Source organism: Oncorhynchus kisutch, linkage group LG9 (genome assembly GCF_002021735.2).
Source record: "Oncorhynchus kisutch isolate 150728-3 linkage group LG9, Okis_V2, whole genome shotgun sequence".
Classification (NCBI taxonomy): domain Eukaryota; kingdom Metazoa; phylum Chordata; class Actinopteri; order Salmoniformes; family Salmonidae; genus Oncorhynchus; species Oncorhynchus kisutch.
This window is the reverse complement of record NC_034182.2, coordinates 15,468,220-15,486,875: the sequence shown is the minus strand read 5'-3', so window position 1 is coordinate 15,486,875 and position 18,656 is coordinate 15,468,220. Positions and strand designations below refer to the sequence as shown.

General features: G+C 43.8%; 1 protein-coding gene across 4 annotated transcripts in view; it reads right to left on the bottom strand.

Annotated features, from left to right (window-relative positions):
- Window positions 1-4,335: 4,335 nt before the first annotated feature.
- LOC109896819 (copine-8) overlaps window positions 4,336-18,656 on the bottom strand; it is a 103,788-nt gene continuing 89,467 nt past the window's right edge. For 2 of the 4 annotated variants that reach the window (XM_031832018.1, XM_031832019.1), the window contains 8 exons: window positions 17,399-17,413; window positions 12,114-12,160; window positions 11,067-11,248; window positions 10,131-10,258; window positions 8,326-8,428; window positions 7,291-7,348; window positions 7,064-7,137; window positions 4,336-5,118 (listed from right to left, as the gene is read on the bottom strand). In XM_031832018.1, the coding sequence (XP_031687878.1) occupies window positions 4,882-5,118; window positions 7,064-7,137; window positions 7,291-7,348; window positions 8,326-8,428; window positions 10,131-10,258; window positions 11,067-11,248; window positions 12,114-12,160; window positions 17,399-17,413 (844 nt within the window). In that variant the 3' untranslated portion in view covers window positions 4,336-4,881. The remainder of the gene's footprint in view (window positions 5,119-7,063; window positions 7,138-7,290; window positions 7,349-8,325; window positions 8,429-10,130; window positions 10,259-11,066; window positions 11,249-12,113; window positions 12,161-17,398; window positions 17,414-18,656) is intronic. The other 2 variants (XM_031832020.1, XM_031832021.1) reach the window with 1 other exon arrangement.

Here is an 18,656-nt window from a genome sequence, read left to right as displayed (position 1 = left end):
GCGCACACGTGTGTATCCACACTGTGTCAGTAGCCTGTGGGTGGTTAATGGGAGCCTATAACGATCTCTAGACTGTGACCCAAAGTCCTAATGATACCTCCTGCTCTGCTCTGCTACAAGCCCAGTGGGAGACTGCAGCACAGACTCAGACAAGCTGGGTTTCAAATAACACACTAGCTGTTCCCCACATAATGCATTTATTTTGACAAGAGCCACGTGGTGCACTATATGGATTTCGCTAGGGTTTCATGTGATACACAGACTCAAGGCTAGGCTACAACTACAGATGCAGAGCGCCAATTATGGAAGGCTTTCAAATTTGTGAGAAAAACACGACAAAAGAAGACATTAGTGAAAGTCGTGAGAAAATAAAAATGCAGTGTGCGTCTACTGTATGTATTTTTTAAAACAAGGCAGAGGTTTCTTATCAAATATATGTTGTGTAAAATGTATGGGTTAAAATGACAGACTGTCATGTTGAATATACCGAGTGAGGTTATTCTCTTTCTAGGCTAGCCAACATCTCTCTGTATAGGTTTGGCACTGTGTTGACTCAGGCATGTAGCACTAATGCCTGTACTCTTCTGACTACATCAGAGGGTTGACCTGTTTGTCTACTTCTGTCCAGGGTCGTTCCACCTCAAAACACACAAGAAAGAGGATATATATTGGCATTTTCACACGTCGTGTTCAAATCAATTACGTTATCAAAGATGATTTGGATATGAAGCACGAAAATGCTAATATAGGTACTATTGACTTGCATTGGATTTGTGCGACAAATGCTAAAAAGTTAGAATTCAAAACAGTGGCCAGGTGAAAAAATCCAAAGAATGGGATGCTGTCGTACTTTGTCCATAGACTGCCTACAGGGTACGGAAACCAATATGTAATTTTGTAATTTGGGTGAACTATTCCTTTAACATGGACATAGAATGATGAAGTGACATGGAACGACCCTCCAATGACATAACCCACTGGGCTGTATCCCCCTCTCCTCACCCCTCTCTCATCCCCCTCTCCTCCTGCCATGCCAAATATTATTGGCTTGGAGTCGATCCTATTTAAGCATTGAAACACAGTCTATTGCACTTTGTGAGGCAGCGTCCACAGAGCTGCAGTGAGGCAGGAGGAGGAATTACACAGAGAGAGAAACAGAGGTGTTGCTATGTGGTTGAAGTGTGGCAAAGGGCATCGGTCTATCAGTAATGATATGGCAACAGACAGACAGGTAACAGACCGACAGCGGCACACACATGAAAATGGCAACAAATGGCAACAACTGCGAAACACATAAATGGTGTTGCAATGTCTGTTAATTTGATAAGGAATATTGATTGATATGCAACCAATCAAGTTATCAATTACAAACTACCTCCATACAAGCACTAGCTAATAGTTATTATGATAATAATTATTAGTATTATTAATAATTAAAAGGCAGATGATATAAACTCTAAGCCCATTAAGACAGCAGATTGAAGACGATACCCTGGCTGTATGAAGTAAGAGAGGGTTGACTGTGTATAATGGTTATGGGCCAGGAGTTTTTCCTCTGTGAGGAAAAACTCCTGGGCCTCAGTGGGTATTTGTTAATTGGTATTATGGGATGAGATTTACAATATTTAGGAAGAACACGTTGTCATGACAACCACCAGACACCATCATCTAGGGCCAACACATTCAGGGCTTAACATTATAACAATTAAATAATATTACATATTTATTGGCACAACTCAAAACAATAAAATTACCTTAACAAGGCAACTTAAAACAATATACTTAAGAATATCAGCTTCCAAGGCAAACAAGCGGTTAAGAGCGTTGGGTCAGTAACCGAAAGGTCGCTGGTTCGAATCTCTGAGCCGACTCGGTGAAAAATCTGTCGACGTGCCCTTGAGCAAGGCACTTAACCCTAATTGCTCCTGTAAGTCGCTCTGGATAAGAGCGTCTGATAAATGACTCAAATGTAAATGTAATAATAACACAAAAGAACAAGAACCAAAGAGAAGGAAAGCATTTGTGTTACTGTTTTTGACCACTGGGCTTCTGCTGTTGTCTCAAACTGGATCTGAGAGCAGGTGTTGTTATTTAAATGGATTGGAAGGGAATATGCTGTTGGTTGAGTCACTGTTGTTCTCGACACAGTGAGAAAACCCGTGGGCACTCGCAGTGTGGCTGGCATGGGCACCCTATCGCCAAGGCAGTTTAAAAAGGAGCAGAATGCGCTTCAACAACAGAGTTAAAAGTTAAAAACATGGAACCCCAAAGCCTGAGAGCAGTGACAGGCAGGGAAGTGTAGGACCACAATGCATGCTCTGACGATACACTCATGCAAACGGACACATAGTATAGTACAGTACAATACAGTGGCTACTTGGACCTGCACTGTTGCAACCTCAACCTGACTCCCGTGGCAAAGACAACACGCTGCGAGATAGAGAGAATATCGATTGATATTCCAAAGTTTCATACTGAAAGAAGTACGAATATTATATAAAAGTGTCCAATGATAAAAATCATTATCATTAACATGTACTGTAAACATTGAGTGAGAGTTGGAAGAATAGAGAGACAGAGTAGAGAGAGATAGAAAGAGACCAGAGATAGAGGGAGAGAGCTAAAAAGAGATCAGAGATAGAGTAGAGAGAGATAGAAAGAGACCAGAGATAGAAGGAGAGAGATAGAAAGAGACCAGAGTAGAGTAGAGAGAGATAGAAAGAGACCAGAGATAGAGGGAGAGAGATAGATAGAAAGAGACCAGAGATAGAGTAGAGAGAGATAGAAAGAGACCAGAGATAGAAGGAGAGAGATAGAAAGAGACCAGAGATAGAGTAGAGAGAGATAGAAAGAGACCAGAGATAGAGGGAGAGAGATAGAAAGAGACCAGAGATAGAGGGAGAGAGATAGAAAGAGACCAGAGATAGAGGGAGAGAGATAGAAAGAGACCAGAGATAGAGGGAGAGAGATAGAAAGAGACCAGAGATAGAGGGAGAGAGATAGAAAGAGACCAGAGATAGAGGGAGAGAGATAGAAAGAGACCAGAGATAGAGGGAGAGAGATAGAAAGAGACCAGAGATAGAGGGAGAGAGATAGAAAGAGACCAGAGATAGAGGGAGAGAGATAGAAAGAGACCAGAGATAGAGGGAGAGAGATAGAAAGAGACCAGAGATAGAGGGAGAGAGATAGAAAGAGACCAGAGATAGAGGGAGAGAGATAGAAAGAGACCAGAGATAGAGGGAGAGAGATAGAAAGAGACCAGAGATAGAGGGAGAGAGATAGAAAGAGACCAGAGATAGAGGGAGAGAGATAGAAAGAGACCAGAGATAGAGGGAGAGAGATAGAAAGAGACCAGAGATAGAGGGAGAGAGATAGAAAGAGACCAGAGATAGAGGGAGAGAGATAGAAAGAGACCAGAGATAGAGGGAGAGAGATAGAAAGAGACCAGAGATAGGAGAGAGATAGAAAGAGACCAGAGATAGAGTAGAGAGAGATAGAAAGAGACCAGAGATAGAGGGAGAGAGATAGAAAGAGACCAGAGATAGAGGGAGAGAGATAGAAAGAGACCAGAGATAGAGTAGAGAGAGATAGAAAGAGACCAGAGATAGAGGGAGAGAGATAGAAAGAGACCAGAGATAGAGGGAGAGAGATAGAAAGAGACCAGAGATAGAGGGAGAGAGATAGAAAGAGACCAGAGATAGAGGGAGAGAGATAGAAAGAGACCAGAGATAGAGGGAGAGAGATAGAAAGAGACCAGAGATAGAGGGAGAGAGATAGAAAGAGACCAGAGATAGAGGGAGAGAGATAGAAAGAGACCAGAGATAGAGGGAGAGAGATAGAAAGAGACCAGAGATAGAGGGAGAGAGATAGAAAGAGACCAGAGATAGAGGGAGAGAGATAGAAAGAGACCAGAGATAGAGGGAGAGAGATAGAAAGAGACCAGAGATAGAGGGAGAGAGATAGAAAGAGACCAGAGATAGGAGAGAGATAGAAAGAGACCAGAGATAGAGTAGAGAGAGATAGAAAGAGACCAGAGATAGAGGGAGAGAGATAGAAAGAGACCAGAGATAGAGGGAGAGAGATAGAAAGAGACCAGAGATAGAGTAGAGAGAGATAGAAAGAGACCAGAGATAGAGGGAGAGAGATAGAAAGAGACCAGAGATAGAGGGAGAGAGATAGAAAGAGACCAGAGATAGAGGGAGAGAGATAGAAAGAGACCAGAGATAGAGGGAGAGAGATAGAAAGAGACCAGAGATAGAGGGAGAGAGATAGAAAGAGACCAGAGATAGAGTAGAGAGAGATAGAAAGAGACCAGAGATAGAGTAGAGAGAGATAGAAAGAGACCAGAGATAGAGTAGAGAGAGATAGAAAGAGACCAGAGATAGAGTAGAGAGAGATAGAAAGAGACCAGAGATAGAGGGAGAGAGAAGGAAATACATTTCCAGTACAACAGTCAAGTGATTCCACATCCAGAGATAATAGAACCTTTTCGCCACTCTGCTCCTGAAAAGGCCAGTCCCCATTCTTCCTTCCACCATTCATCCTTTCCTTAACTCTGCTATTCCATGCCAGGTGAGCTGGGAAGACCAGACTCTGTCTATCTGTGTCCCAGAGAGTGTCTCCATTTGCCGATATACAGAAAGTCCAGACAGAGGAATGCTTGACAATGAAAGTAAACATGCCCTTATTGACTCCATCTGTTCCAAAGTAGAACCGCTCAGTAAAAACATTCTGCCAGTCAGTCAGTCTCCATTAGTGCAATGAGAGAGAGAGTGAGAAAGCCAAGAAGGCCTCTCCTATCACTGAGTGATGCAGAGAGGAGAGAGACAAAGAAATATTTGAAGAGGTGTTGTTTGAGACCATGGGGCATCTCCGCACCCTTCAGATCTGCGTCTGCAGGGGGTGTCCTGGGGGGGTATTTAATGGGTGTCCATCAGGGCTCTGGACAGGGTACCCTGGGGGTGTGTAGGGAGGGGGTGTGGGCAAGGGCTTGATGCCTCTGGTCCTCATGTAGGAGAGGAACTGGTCAGGGATCTCAGCCAGGACATCCTTGGCTAGACGGGCCATACTCAGGATGTGGTTCCCTGTCCGGTCAATGTAGTCTCTGAACGGGACAAACTGGACGACAAGAGAAAGACAAAGACAGGGCTGGAATTAGTGACAGTACAGTTAATATATAGGTTTGTTTAGCTACTAAATGCTGAATCCTAACTGGAAAACCGACAGAGAGAAGAAATGGAGCTGAAGAAATATACTCTAATATATACTGAAAATGTACAAAAATAAAAGTATCGGCAATATATAGTAGGTGTTAGGCCATTATGTGTGAATTCTGCAAAATACTTCCAAAGACCTTTGAAAAACCTATGTTGAGACTTTTTGGACCCACAGTACAAGTAAAACATTAATTTATTCATAACAGTTGGCAAATTCAGAGCGAGGTGAAAGAGGCCTAGCTAATCAGCTATCAAAAAAAGCCTTTAGTTTCCCTCGTCTCTTGTTGCTATGTACAGTGCATTGCTAGCGAACGCTCAGTCGCTTTCATATCTGAACTAATGAGGCTGGGGGCAGAGACAGTTTTATCACAGAAGTGTCTTTCATAGGGGTCCTGCCTGTCTGTGTGTAGAGGCAGCTAACTATCCAGACTGACAGATTGTGAGGGTGTGAGTGGGCTAGAAAGAGCAGAACGGACCTCTTTCTAGCCCACTCACACCCTGTGTGTGTGTGTGTGTGTGTGTGTGTGTGTGTGTGTGTGTGTGTGTGTAGACCTCCTAGCCAGGTCCACAGCAGAGCAGCCTTGATGTTCTCTCTGTGTTAACAAGGCTCACTAATGAGCAGGGGGATCGTAATGATCTAGCCCTCTATCATATCATCCACACAGAGGGAGGGAGGTGAGGGAAGAGGGAAGAGGGAAAGAGGAGGTTGAGAAGGAGGAGGAGGAGGAGGAGGGAGGGAAGTAAAGAGGGAGGAAGAGAGGAGCCCCTTCTGTTGTCCAACAGAGCAGGGGAAGACCTGATAGGAAACGGTGCCTAATAGGCTATTATCATATAATGGTGGCTAACCATTTGGAATAGCATGGAGGCTAGCCACATCAGGGCTCATGTAGCATGGAGGCTAGCCATTTGGCACAATAGCATAGCATGGAGGCTAGCCACATCAGGGCTAATGTAGCCTGGAGGCTAGCCACATCAGGGCTAATGTAGAATGGAGGCAAGCCACATCAGGGCTAATGTAGAATGGAGGCAAGCCACATCAGGGCTGGGGTAATGTCCTGTGGGCAGATTCTGTGTGTAGACAGGACTGAATGGGATGCGTCACAGGTTATTTGGATGTATCAGGATTTGGGCGAAGGCTGTGCTTAAACTTCTTCGCCTCGAGTGCTTCGTGCATGTGCCCACACGGATAGGAAGGGGGGGCCTTTGGCTGATAATTTCCTTTTGCGAGGGTGGAGACTTCGATTATCCCGAAACTCTCAATTTCTAACACGTATGATCACAGAAGTTAATCAAGCAGCTGACCAAATTATGCAAGATTTGACCTCTTGGTTAACAGAGATTAGGAAAACCCTCTGCGGGGTTTCTGTCCATCTGGCCTGATGAAGGAGAGCAGAGCAGGTGGGAAGGATCTGAACTCAGACCAGATGTCTGTCTGTCTAACGACACAGATGTTAACTCTAATGTACAAGCACTACTATCTGTGTAAAGGTCTTTTTTTGTGCTTTTTATGTACGATTCTGTTGATTCCCCCGTTCGGATTTCCTTCCCAATTTGTTTTCTAGTACTTCTAGTTTCTAGATTCTACTACCATTGATCATCATTCTGTGCATATAAACAGTATGTTGTAGCCTCTGTCCGTAGCCCTGACTGTTCTGTGCTATGCTATGCAATCAAGTGTATTTTGATAAAGCCCTTTGTACAATAGCAGTTGTCACAAACTGGGGCCAGATGGATGCAGACAGTTTCTTTGTTTGTGAGGCGTATTCTAATGCTCCCAAAACCCTACCTATTGGACTCCATGCATCTGGCAGCCTAGCAGTGGAACAAACAGAAGGAACACGGCGTACCTGAACAATGTCCCTCTCCGCATATCTTCCTCTCGACGAGATCCTCACTTCATCCCCGTCCAACTCGATCATCGCTGAGGAGAAACATGATACTGTAGTCATCATCTGCTCAGTGGAGTGTGTGTGTGTGTGTGTGTGTGTGTGTGTGTGTGTGTGTGTGTGTGATGCGTGTGCGCATACGCAGGTACGTGCATTTGTGCATCTGTGTGTGTTTGTGTGTTTCTTACCATCAAATTCTGCTGGTCCCACCCCTACGATGATAATCGACATGGGAAGACACGATGCCTGGATAGGACACGAGGAAACAAAGTTGAGTCCCATATTCTCCCCATTATGTCTGTGACATAACGTTGAGTCTGTCACACAGTATAAATATTCATAGGATTCTGTCAGACAGTCTGAGAAATGAGTTTTATGAGTGATGTTGACTGAGAACCTATACAGCCTACAGCCTATACAATAAAGTTGATTCACCCCAAGCTGTGTCTGTGTGTGTAAATATTCATGGCGTGTGTCTGTGAGATGTAGCATCTTCCTGAGGGCTGCGTGGGACAGGAACACCTCTCGGAAGTTGGGGATGAGAAAATAAATAAATAAAAGTCCCTCAACTCACACTCCCCCAACACTTGTGTGTGTGTATGTGTGTCTTTGTGTGTGTGTGTGTGTGTGTTTGTGCCATAACCCCGCCCCTGCTCTCTCCATCTTTATGAGTGATGAGTTAGTTTGACTGAGGTGTTACCCCAGGGCTGTAGAATGATGAGTTAGTTTGACTGAGGTGTTACCCCAGGGCTGTAGAATGATGAGTTAGTTTGACTGAGGTGTTACCCCAAGGCTGTAGAATGATGAGTTAGTTTGACTGAGGTGTTACACCAGGGCTGTAGAATGATGAGTTAGTTTGACTGAGGTGTAACCCCAGGGCTGTAGAATGATGAGTTAGTTTGACTGAGGTGTTACCCCAGGGCTGTAGAATGATGAGCTAGTTTGACTGATGTGTTACCCCAGGGCTGTAGAATGATGAGTTTTTCAGAATGTCTTGTTTACTTGTTTATCTAGGAACTGATCCCAAGTCAGCCTTTACCTCTCCCTATATATATATCTAGTGACTAGGGCCGGGATTCAATCAGATCGTGGAAAATTCAGATCAGATTTGGAAAATTGTCCATTTAAAGGTCATTCCGATTGAGCCGACATATGCAGGGTTTATCGTGAATGTGGTCTTCGCGAAAGTGGGAACATTGCTTAGCAGTTGTTGTTGTTCTTACGTTGACAATGGACTCCTTGGTCTGGGCCATGTCTGAGATGACTCCATCTGTGATGATGAGAAGGACGAAGTACTGAGAGCCATCATTCACCGACGCAGCATACCTACAGACAGGAGAGATAAACACAGAGTACATAGGAGAGCCACACAAGTGTTTATATTATCCATAAAACCCTACATTATACAATTGTCTTTATTTCCTACAGATGTAACCTTTCAAACCCGGCATGAACTGGCTGGGTAGTGATATTATTTCCGGCACCTACTTTACACAACATGGGCCCTTGGCTTCTGACTGCTTCCTGTGCTTCTCAAACACACGTAAGGTGTGAGGAGAGACAGAACATCAGATGCTTGCAGCGTCGGATACAGAGACGAAGACAGAGAAGTCAATTGAACAGTTATTAGACTGCGAGGAGCGTGAGGCAAGGCAGAGAAGGAACGGAGTGGTTATTATTAAAACGTGGGGGCGAGTGGCACACGGCGAAACGAGGAGATGAGACAGAGTAGATGAGAGGAAAGGAGGGAGGGGTAAGGTAGTGTTCTAGGATGGCACTAATGATTGCGGATTCTGAAAGCCACACACAAATTTTGCACTGGGTTGTCACCCCTCAACTGAATATTTCTACCGTGGCTTCTGAGCAACAACAAATAGGCACACACACACACACACACACACACACACACACACACACACACACACACACACACACACACACACACACACACACACACAAATCTGTTAATCTCAAGTCTTCTGACAGCACCTTTACTTCATTAAGCAAAACTCATTAAGGCTTAAGGACTGTGTGTGTGTGTGTGTGTGTGTGTGTGTGTGTGTGTGTGTGTGTGTGTGTGTGTGTGTGTGTGTGTGTGTGTGTGTGTGTGTGTGTGTGTGTGTGTGTGTGTGTGTGTGTGTGTGCCCACACATATATGTGTGTGGGAAGGACTGTGTAGTCATTGTTCACTGTTCACTCACACAAACAACATGTTTACAGGTTAACTAAAGAACAGAACGTGACAAAAGTTTATTTTTTTAAAATACTGTTTTATGTAACAGCTCAGAAGCACCTTTTATGGGACTCAATTAACGTTGAAGTTCTACAGTGGAATGTTGTCACACTGATTATTTGTGAGAATATCTCTGTGAGCTGAGTAGCATAGTCACACTTAAGAATTGTAGAATCTCGGTTAAGTGTCCGTTAGTCTGACCGTGTGGCCGAAACACTGTCACCAACTTATACTCAGCATAATACTCTGTGAGTTATGTACCGAAACATCTACTTGCACTTATAAAAGTTGATACATCTCAGTTAACTCTCTGTTAGTCAGCAGACTTCCTCTCTCGTCCTTTCTGCTCCCAGGGAAACGACTCAATCGCAACACACAGCCTGCGTCGCGAATGGCTTATTGGAACGCAGAGGACAGTGAATCGATACACACGTTCAGGCCATCTTAGTTAGTATTGATCTACTCAGGACTCAGGAATCATGACATATGGCTCTATATAGACATATGGCTCTCTCATGCCTGGGAGATTTAGGTGTGCATTGGTAGGAATGTGATCTGAAATGTAATGAAGGAAGACCTGTAGATGTCACCCTCTGTTTTTATCACCCTGCTATGTGTATCCAGTCAGTTCAGGGAGTGAATCTAAAGACTCCACAATAGAAAACCGTGGGTAATATCATTTTCAAATCACAAATTGAATTTCAATTTGGTTCACAGATTCACTGAAATGAATCGAAAACTGAAGTGACCTTAAAGCTGTTTCAAGTCCAGCTGTGTTCCTCATAGCCTCCTTACCTGGCCACATGGTTGATGACAGGAGAAAAGTTGGTTGGGCCGTAGAGGCAGACAGACTTCAGGCTCTGGTAATATGCCTCCATCACTCCATCTATACCTGCACAGTATGGGTTTTGGGGGTTGCCATTCTGGAAGACACAAAAAGAGAAGGAGGGTAGTTAAACATCTTTCATCAATCCCAGTCAAGCAGGAGAATAACATTTAAAAAAAGAGAAGAATCTAAAAAGAAAAATGTAAGATATTTCTAATTAAATTCTGAAGCAGGGGAATGAAGTAGGAGAACTAGGAAAGAAGAGACGGAGAGGAGGATAAATACACAGCTTTCATCAATACAACTTTAGGCCCAGTCAGAGATATGGAAAATCCCTGCTGTCATTGCTGGAGGCATGTTCCTGTCTGAGTGGTATCCTACTGTTTACAGTACTCTGTAGAGCTGAAGACGGAAAGAGAGAGAGGGGGAGGGAGGGCATGGGAGGGAGGGCTGTCTGTGATCAATGTTTTTCTTTACAGAGAGGACAGTTACTGTTCTCCTTGGCAGTCATAGAGCTCAGTGGTAGTATTTTTTTTTAGGACTTGGCATCCTAAGCCTCTACAATACAGCCACTAAGTAGACATTGAAACTTTGAGCCTGCCTGAAGTGCCAGATAGGTGGAGTTTGCTTAGGGTTTTGTCGCTCTTTCACTTGTCTAATTGCTTACATTTCGATTGGTGCATCTGCAGCTTTTAACCAGGTATAAATAAAACAAGCCCGTAACCACGGCAAACGCATTAAGTACATGTGCTCCATGCAGGGAGCAAACCCACAATTTAACCAACCCGAGCCAGGACTGAACAACTCTGGTGTTGGGGTACCCGTCCAACCTCTCTGAAGCCAAGAGCAGGGATTATCTTATCAGGGTTTAGGGGGTTAGAGGTCAGGGGTTAGAGGTCACTCACCAGGGCGAACTCATGTGAGACCCGTCCGTCGGGGGGCAGCTTGGCTCCGAAGCCCAAAGCAGGGAACATCTTATCACTGTCGTAGTCCTGGATGATCTCCCCTACAGCCTTCAGGGCCATGGCGTAGGCATTCATCTGGTAGGGACTCATGTAGTGGAGGGAGGTGGGCTGGGCTGGGTTGCCTGGGAAACAGGTACAGTAATGGTAAATAATGGGACAGTAATAACAAGGTACAATAATGGAACAACAGAGCCAGATATAGAAAGGAACGGCTGTGTCTCAAATCTAACTCCATTCCCCATTTAGTGCACTGCTAGCCCATGCCGTTTATGGTAGAAAGTGGTGCATTATATGTGGAATACAGTGTTATCTGAATTTTGCCCATACTTTTGCCCAGAAAGGTAGTTGAGTGTTCAACCAAAAGGCTGATATTTTTAGACAGCATAATACACCATTTCACCTTAGACCGTGTTAGATCTCTTTCCCTGCCTTTCCCTCTATATAAGACTCTGGGTAGTGGGTACAGTATGAGTGACATGCATAACTACATGACCAACATGAGCAGGAGAATCATTTCACTTTATAGCACACTGGCTGTAGTGGTTATGAGTATAGTGACATGAACTTTAGATCTTTTAACGGCCCTATTGGACACACATCCATAACATCAGCTCCAGCACATCATATATTGGACCTCGTCAAATAAAAACAAGGAAGCAATAACCCATGAGTCATCAGTGGGGTCTAAGTTTGAATTGAACCATCTGCTGTTATCTAAGAGATATGGTAGTCCCAGTCAACCTCACTATAACGTCTAAGAGATGGGTCATTTCCTTCCAGCCTTGCTATAACAGGTACACATTAAAATATACAAGAGAGGCACATTCATTCCTGTTATCACCACTAAGCTATCATCTCTTTTACAGCATTAGGTTTTAGCCTGCCCTGCAATAATGGAGTAGGGCTATTACAGATCACCCCATATGCATACATTTAAACAGCCCTGGTTGAGCATTACGAGAAGTGTTGAGTGTGTGTGTTGCTCACCGTTTGAAGCGGTGAAATCAATTGCCACTGTGAAATTAATCTGGGTCCTGGAAGGTAAAAGCAAGAGGAGAGTAATTATTAAATTTACCACACGCTAGCATAGACACACACACACACACACACACACACACACACACACACACACACACACACACACACACACACACACACACACACACACACACACACACACACACACACACACACACACACACACACACCATAAACCATTGGCTTAATGAACTTTAGTAAACACAATAATATTCTGATTATCATAGCTCAAGCAAGCAGGCAAGTTGAAAGCACTCCTTGCCCTTGGTGCCTGAAGAAACAAAATCTAATTTAAATAGAGATAACTTTCTAATCCCAAGAAGTCAAGACAAAAAAACAGGTTCAACAGAAGAGCACACACAGTGCTGATATGTGCTGTGCGTGCCGTGCGCTGTAGCTCACACATCCTCTTGCCCTCTCCACCACCTCCTGTATTTGAATAGATCAGGTACTGTAAGGAACCATTGGACTTGTCACCCTGTGACGCAATGTGGAGTGCACTGCACAGCCCGCAGACACATGTTAGTGCAGCAGACCTGAAGAAGCTTGTTTACTCATTGTGAGGGAGGGGGAGAACCAGACCAGGGGTACTGTGCTCTCCTCTCCCCAGCTCTGAGCCACTCTGCCTGCATTGGCTGTGGTTCAGGTCAGGCTAGGAGCCATGAGGCGGGTATGGATGGATAGGGCCCTGGTCGGGCTTTGCGCTACTCTCTAGTACACACAGACACACACAGCCTGGGTCTACTGCTGGGAGAGGAAGGGGTGGGTGGGGAGTGATGCCTGAAGTACGGCACTGTCGCCTCATGTTAGGGCAGATAGAGTCTGGGAGGGGAGGAGGGGAGAGGGAGGATGAGAGGAGGGAGGAATAAGGAAGGAGCAGAGGGATGCTTGCATCATTCCCCCCGAGTTAAATCACAAATGTAGTGTTAAATCATTCATTTACGCTTCGTTTTGCATGCATGCTAAGAATGTGTTTGAGCCCATTTCTTATTATATATATTTTTTTTCAACCCAATTTTGTGATATCCAATTGGTAGTTACAGTCTTGTCCCATCGTTGCAACTCTCGTACGGACTCGGGAGAGGCGAATGTTGAGAGCCATGCGTCCTCTGAAACACGACCCCCACCATGCCGCACTGCTTCTCGACACATTGCTCGCTTAACCCAGAAGCCATTGAGCGCATTTCGTAAATAATATTTGTGTAGGGGTAAAAAGTTACATCTTCTAGTGTAAGTCAATGTGCACATTATACTGGGCGATCCTGCATCAAACATATCATGTTTTAACTTCACTGAATTGTAATGTAACTGTTACATTAATTCAACTATTTTTTCCCTCAGCATAATTCAGTGCCAAGATGTACCACTCAATATTTAAGAGCATTGGTACGCTGCAGAAGTCAGTGGAGAGGAGACAGTTTAATATTCAGAGAAAGGAACAGGGAGTCAAGTATTCAAGGAGAAGAGGAGGTGAGACAGTGGTGTATTGAAGTCATATCTGGTCCAGCTCCTCTGTGCCAAGAGGGAGACAGACAGACTGGCCCACCAGCCTGAATTATGGATCTCTCCTCAAACACACACACACCCACACACTGGGAGTTTCCACCTCGCTCAGAGTGTGAGGACAGCCAGAAACAGGGGAAGGAGATGGATAAAGAGAGAGAGAAAAAAGGAGGAGTAGAGAAATGTATCCTAGTCTGAAATGAAATATTACTCAGTCATTTCCATATAACTCAGAGACTGTACATCAGTGGAGATACAATCTAATTATTCCCATTACAATGCAGAGGACTCTCGCTAAAGGTCAGCTGAAGCTTCTGCACCAATCACCGATGAGTGTGCACAGTGAGGTAAGAGTGAGACATCACCCCATTGGCTCCAGGTGTTGCCCCTGGCGATGCATGTTCCAGGAAAACTAGCCAGCCCGTTCTGACCTTAAAGGGGCAATCAGCAGTTGCGACATCAATTTTTTCACTAATAAATTAATGATATGTACCCATTTGTTCTTAAAGAATATCACTTATAAATAACTCAACTGTTGTACCTTCATCAGTACCCAAAATATAAGCTTGTTTGTAAACCAATGTTGGTAAACAAAGTAAATGCAAACAAACACTGTATAGCCTCAAAACATAGGTAAAACAATAAAGCTGATATCATGGATGGTCAGGCCTTGCATCCATATATATGTCTATGAATTTGAGACAGTTAACATTTCTCCAGACCCATCCCTCAGCTTTTTACCGAAATAGGGCTTTGTTATTGCTTCTACTGCTTTTCGCCGCTTTAACCCAGCTCAAACAGCTCAAACAGATACGGAGAGAGAGAGAATTTGACTTTTAATATGGTCAATTTTTTTAGCTAAGCTTGCCTTGAAACGTTATCTAAAAGCAACATTAAAGTAACGGATAGAAATTCAGCTCTTCTCAAGTGACGGTAAAGCAGGAAATCCCTAAGGAAGTGACTATAAGGACTTCATAGCAAACTATTTCATGTCTGCCTGTGTTATTAGCTGGATCATTATCAGAGAGAGGAGAGGAGAAGCAGAGAGAGGAGAGGAGAGTGGAAGAGAGGAGAGGAGAGTGGAAGAGAGGAGATGGGGAGTGGGAGGAGGTAGGGGGCGGAAAGGGGAAGAGAGGGGGGGGAGATTTTCTCATGCTAAACAAACATCTAACATACTATGACTAACATACTGTCCCTTCCAGCCTTGTCTATGAGTAGTGATTCATAATAAGTAAATAGCACTACTGTAGGAGTGTTATTGTATTAGTGGCATCCATCTTCCCCTGCCAGCGGACATGGGAAACCCTGTAGGAGTAATTCGCACTGGTCCTGTGGCTAATTCAAATCCTCATTTGACCCCACTTGATTGTTTCATGCATAAATTAGGACTCCATCTCCCCAAGCGTAAGTGACGAGGCAGTCTATAGAGAGACTACATGGGCTCACTTGAAAAAAACATGTCAATCCCAATGTCTTCCCTGGTTAAATAAAGGTTAAAAAATAGAAAGAGTGTAGGAGTGTGAGCCATATTGAAGCTATCAGAGTGCAGGGGGATGAGGTGCGCACACACCCCGACTCATGCTTATGTCTCCTATATGATAGTATCACCCAGGGGCGATCAGTGCAGCACCTTTCTCTACAGCGCTCCTTTTATTTGCCTCCGTGCAGGAAGAACCCTGTCACAAAGCCAGCTGATGACCAATTCACAGAAAAATAAAAACATCTGGGAAAGAAAGAAACTTGTCTGGAGAGATGAGGAAAGATGAGCTAATGAAAAGAATGGCAGTGTAAGTAAAGAAGATTAGGGTGAGCAGAGACGCATCCTCCTTTTGTTCCTGGAGTGGAGAGATGGAGAGAGAGAGAGAAAGAGAGAGAGAGGTGGGCTGGGTTAATGAGAAAAGAGGGGAGATATATGATGGGAAATGCCTATTGAACAGCTGGGACTCGGAGAGTGATCCATTCCTAGTGTTATTGTTAAAGCCCTGGGTGCTTCAACTGGACAAGGCTCTGACAATGTATGACAAACCATGGTACTGTGCAGTGGTGAGGACACTGAAAGTTTAGAGAAGAAGGAAAGGAGGATAGAAGGAGGAGAAGAAGAAGACTGATTGTTTACATGCTGCCCACATAAGGTAACACCAGCAACCACTAAGGGTACATTGATGCGCGCTTAATACAACTTGAAAGCCGCACAAGCAGAACAGAAGGTTGGATTAATTCTGTTTCAAATGGACCGTGTTCCTCCCTTTGAATACGATAACTGGTGTTGATACATTAACACTGAATGAGGGTCCCAATCCCACGCACACATGCACACACATAACAGCTGTGTGCTGCCAGATAAGAGATAGGGGATTTACAACACACTACCCATCCATTCTCTATGCTAATTCCAATGCTAATAGTTGTGGTGCTTTCCCATTCACTTCTGAGCTAATGAAAATTAGCAGATTGGAGTGAGTCACTAACAATGGCTGCTCTCACTCAGAACCTGTCAGGATGAGGGCTTCAATACGCTCTTGGCTAATGAAGTGAATCTCCATACAGGTGTCAATCAAAATCTAAATGCTGTGGAGAGGAGAGACAACAAAGAATAGAAGAGAAGAAAATAAAAAGGGATTATATACTGAAAAAATACATAAATGCTACAATTTCAAAGATTTTACTGAGTTACAGTTCATATAAGGAAATCAGTCAATTGAAATAAATTCATTAACAACCTAATCTATAGATTTCACATGACTGGGAATCCAGATATGCATCTGTTGGTGGCAAATGCCTTAAAAAAAGGTGAGGCCATCGGTCAGAAAACCAGTCAGTATCTGGTGTGACCACCATTTGCCTAATGCAGCACGACACATCTCCTTTGCATAGAGTTGAATGTTGTCCCACGCCTCTTCAATGGCTGTGCAAAGTTGCTGGATATTGGCGGGAACTGGAACACGCTGTCATTCACGGCGATCCAGAGCATCCCACACATGCTCAATGGGTGACATATCTGGTGAGTATTCAGGCCATGGAAGAACTGGGACATTTTCAGCTTCCAGAAATTTGAATTTTACCCCCTTTTTTCAATCTTGTCTCATCACTGCAACTGACTAACAGGCTCGGGAGAGGCGAAGGTGGAATCAAACGTTCTCTGAAACATGACCCACCTAACCGCACTCCTTAATAACCCCCAGCTCAACCCGGAAGCCAGCCGCACCAATGTGTCGGAGGAAACACCGTTCAACTGGCGACCGGAGTCAGCCCGCAGACACCCAGATTGCCACAAGGAGTCACTAGAGCGATTATGTTCATTTTCCCGTAGCTTATGCCTGCCCATACCATAACCCCCCCGCCACCATGGGGCACTCTGTTCACAACGTTGACATCAGCAAACGATGAGTATCTTGGCAAAGGAGAAATGCTCACTAACAGGGATTTGGAACATTTCTGGGATCTTTATTTCAGCTCATGAAACATGGGACCAACACTTTACATGTTGCGTTTATATTTTTGTTCAGTGTAGATTATACCTATTAAAGTACCATGCTATTTCTTATCAAACAAGCCAAACAGATGAAGAGACACGAGGGGGTATGAGAAGGCTGTGTGAGAAGAGCTCAGCATGAAGCAGTTATTATGAAACATGAGCACTATAGTCCATTATCATCCATTTAGGCTTCAAACAGCAAAAACATCGCTTTCCACTTCATTTAGTCACACAAACGTCAGGGTACACCACTTACCCTCCTTGGCCCACTCTGTCAAAAACACATACAATGTTGGGAGTTAGGAAAGTGCTTTTTAATCTACAACATTCAGAAGGACCTAGTTTTGTGTATGCATTTTACATAAGCAGAGTAAAAAAGTAAACTCCTGTCTCCTACACACTTGTCTCCAGTTACACTGTTAAACTCCATCACACTCATACACATTAAACCACATCAATATACACAGAGTGTACAAACATTAACAACACCTTCTTAATATTGAGTTGCCCCCCTCCCCCATAGACTACAAGATGTCGGAAGCGTTCCACTGAACTTCCCACAGTTGTGTCAAGATGGCTGGATGTCCTTTGGGAGGTGGACCATTCTTGGTACACACGGGAAACCGTTGAGTGTGAAAACCCCAGCAGCGTTGCAGTTCTTGAAAAAAGAAACGGTGCGCCTGGCACCTACTACCATACCCAGTTGAAAGGCACTTCAATATTTCGTCTTGCCCATTCACCCTCTGAATGCCACACATACATAATCCATGTTTTAATTGTCTCAAGGTTTAAACATCATTCTTGAACCTATTTCCTCCCCTTCATCTACAAGTATAACAAGTGACATCAATAGGGGATCACACCTGGATTCACCTGGTCAGTCTACATCTTGGAAAGAGCAGGTGTTCTTAACGTTTTGTACACTCAGTGTACAGCACATATTACATGCATCCACAGGATCAATATCATATCACTGGGGACAACGGCCATTGTGTTACATACAGTCAGGTGCATAATTACTGGCACCCTTGATAAAGATGAGCAAAAAATACTGTATAAAATAAATTCTATGCAAAAAAAATTATAGGGTTATTAATTTATAGTAATACAATTTCTCTGAGAATAGATTTTGTGATAGCACCAATGCCGTTTATCAAACTCCAGGAGATGCTTTGCAGTGGCGTGTCCAGAACATATATTAGCATACAGCAGTACATTCACTTGAAAGTGCCCTACAGAGTGCGAGTTATACTGTAACATTCGAGGAGTCACTTTTTTTTTTTTTACGGGACCTCCTGTGTTTTTAAAAAATGGGTTTTATAGTAAAGACACGTACAGTTGAAGTCGGAAGTTTACATACACCTTAGCCAAATACAATTAAACTCAGTTTTTCACAATTCCTGACATTTAATCCATGTAAAAATACCCTATTTTAGGTCAGTTAGGATCACCATTTATTTTAAGAATGTGAAATGTCAGAATAATAGTAGAGAGAATTATTTATTTTAGCTTTT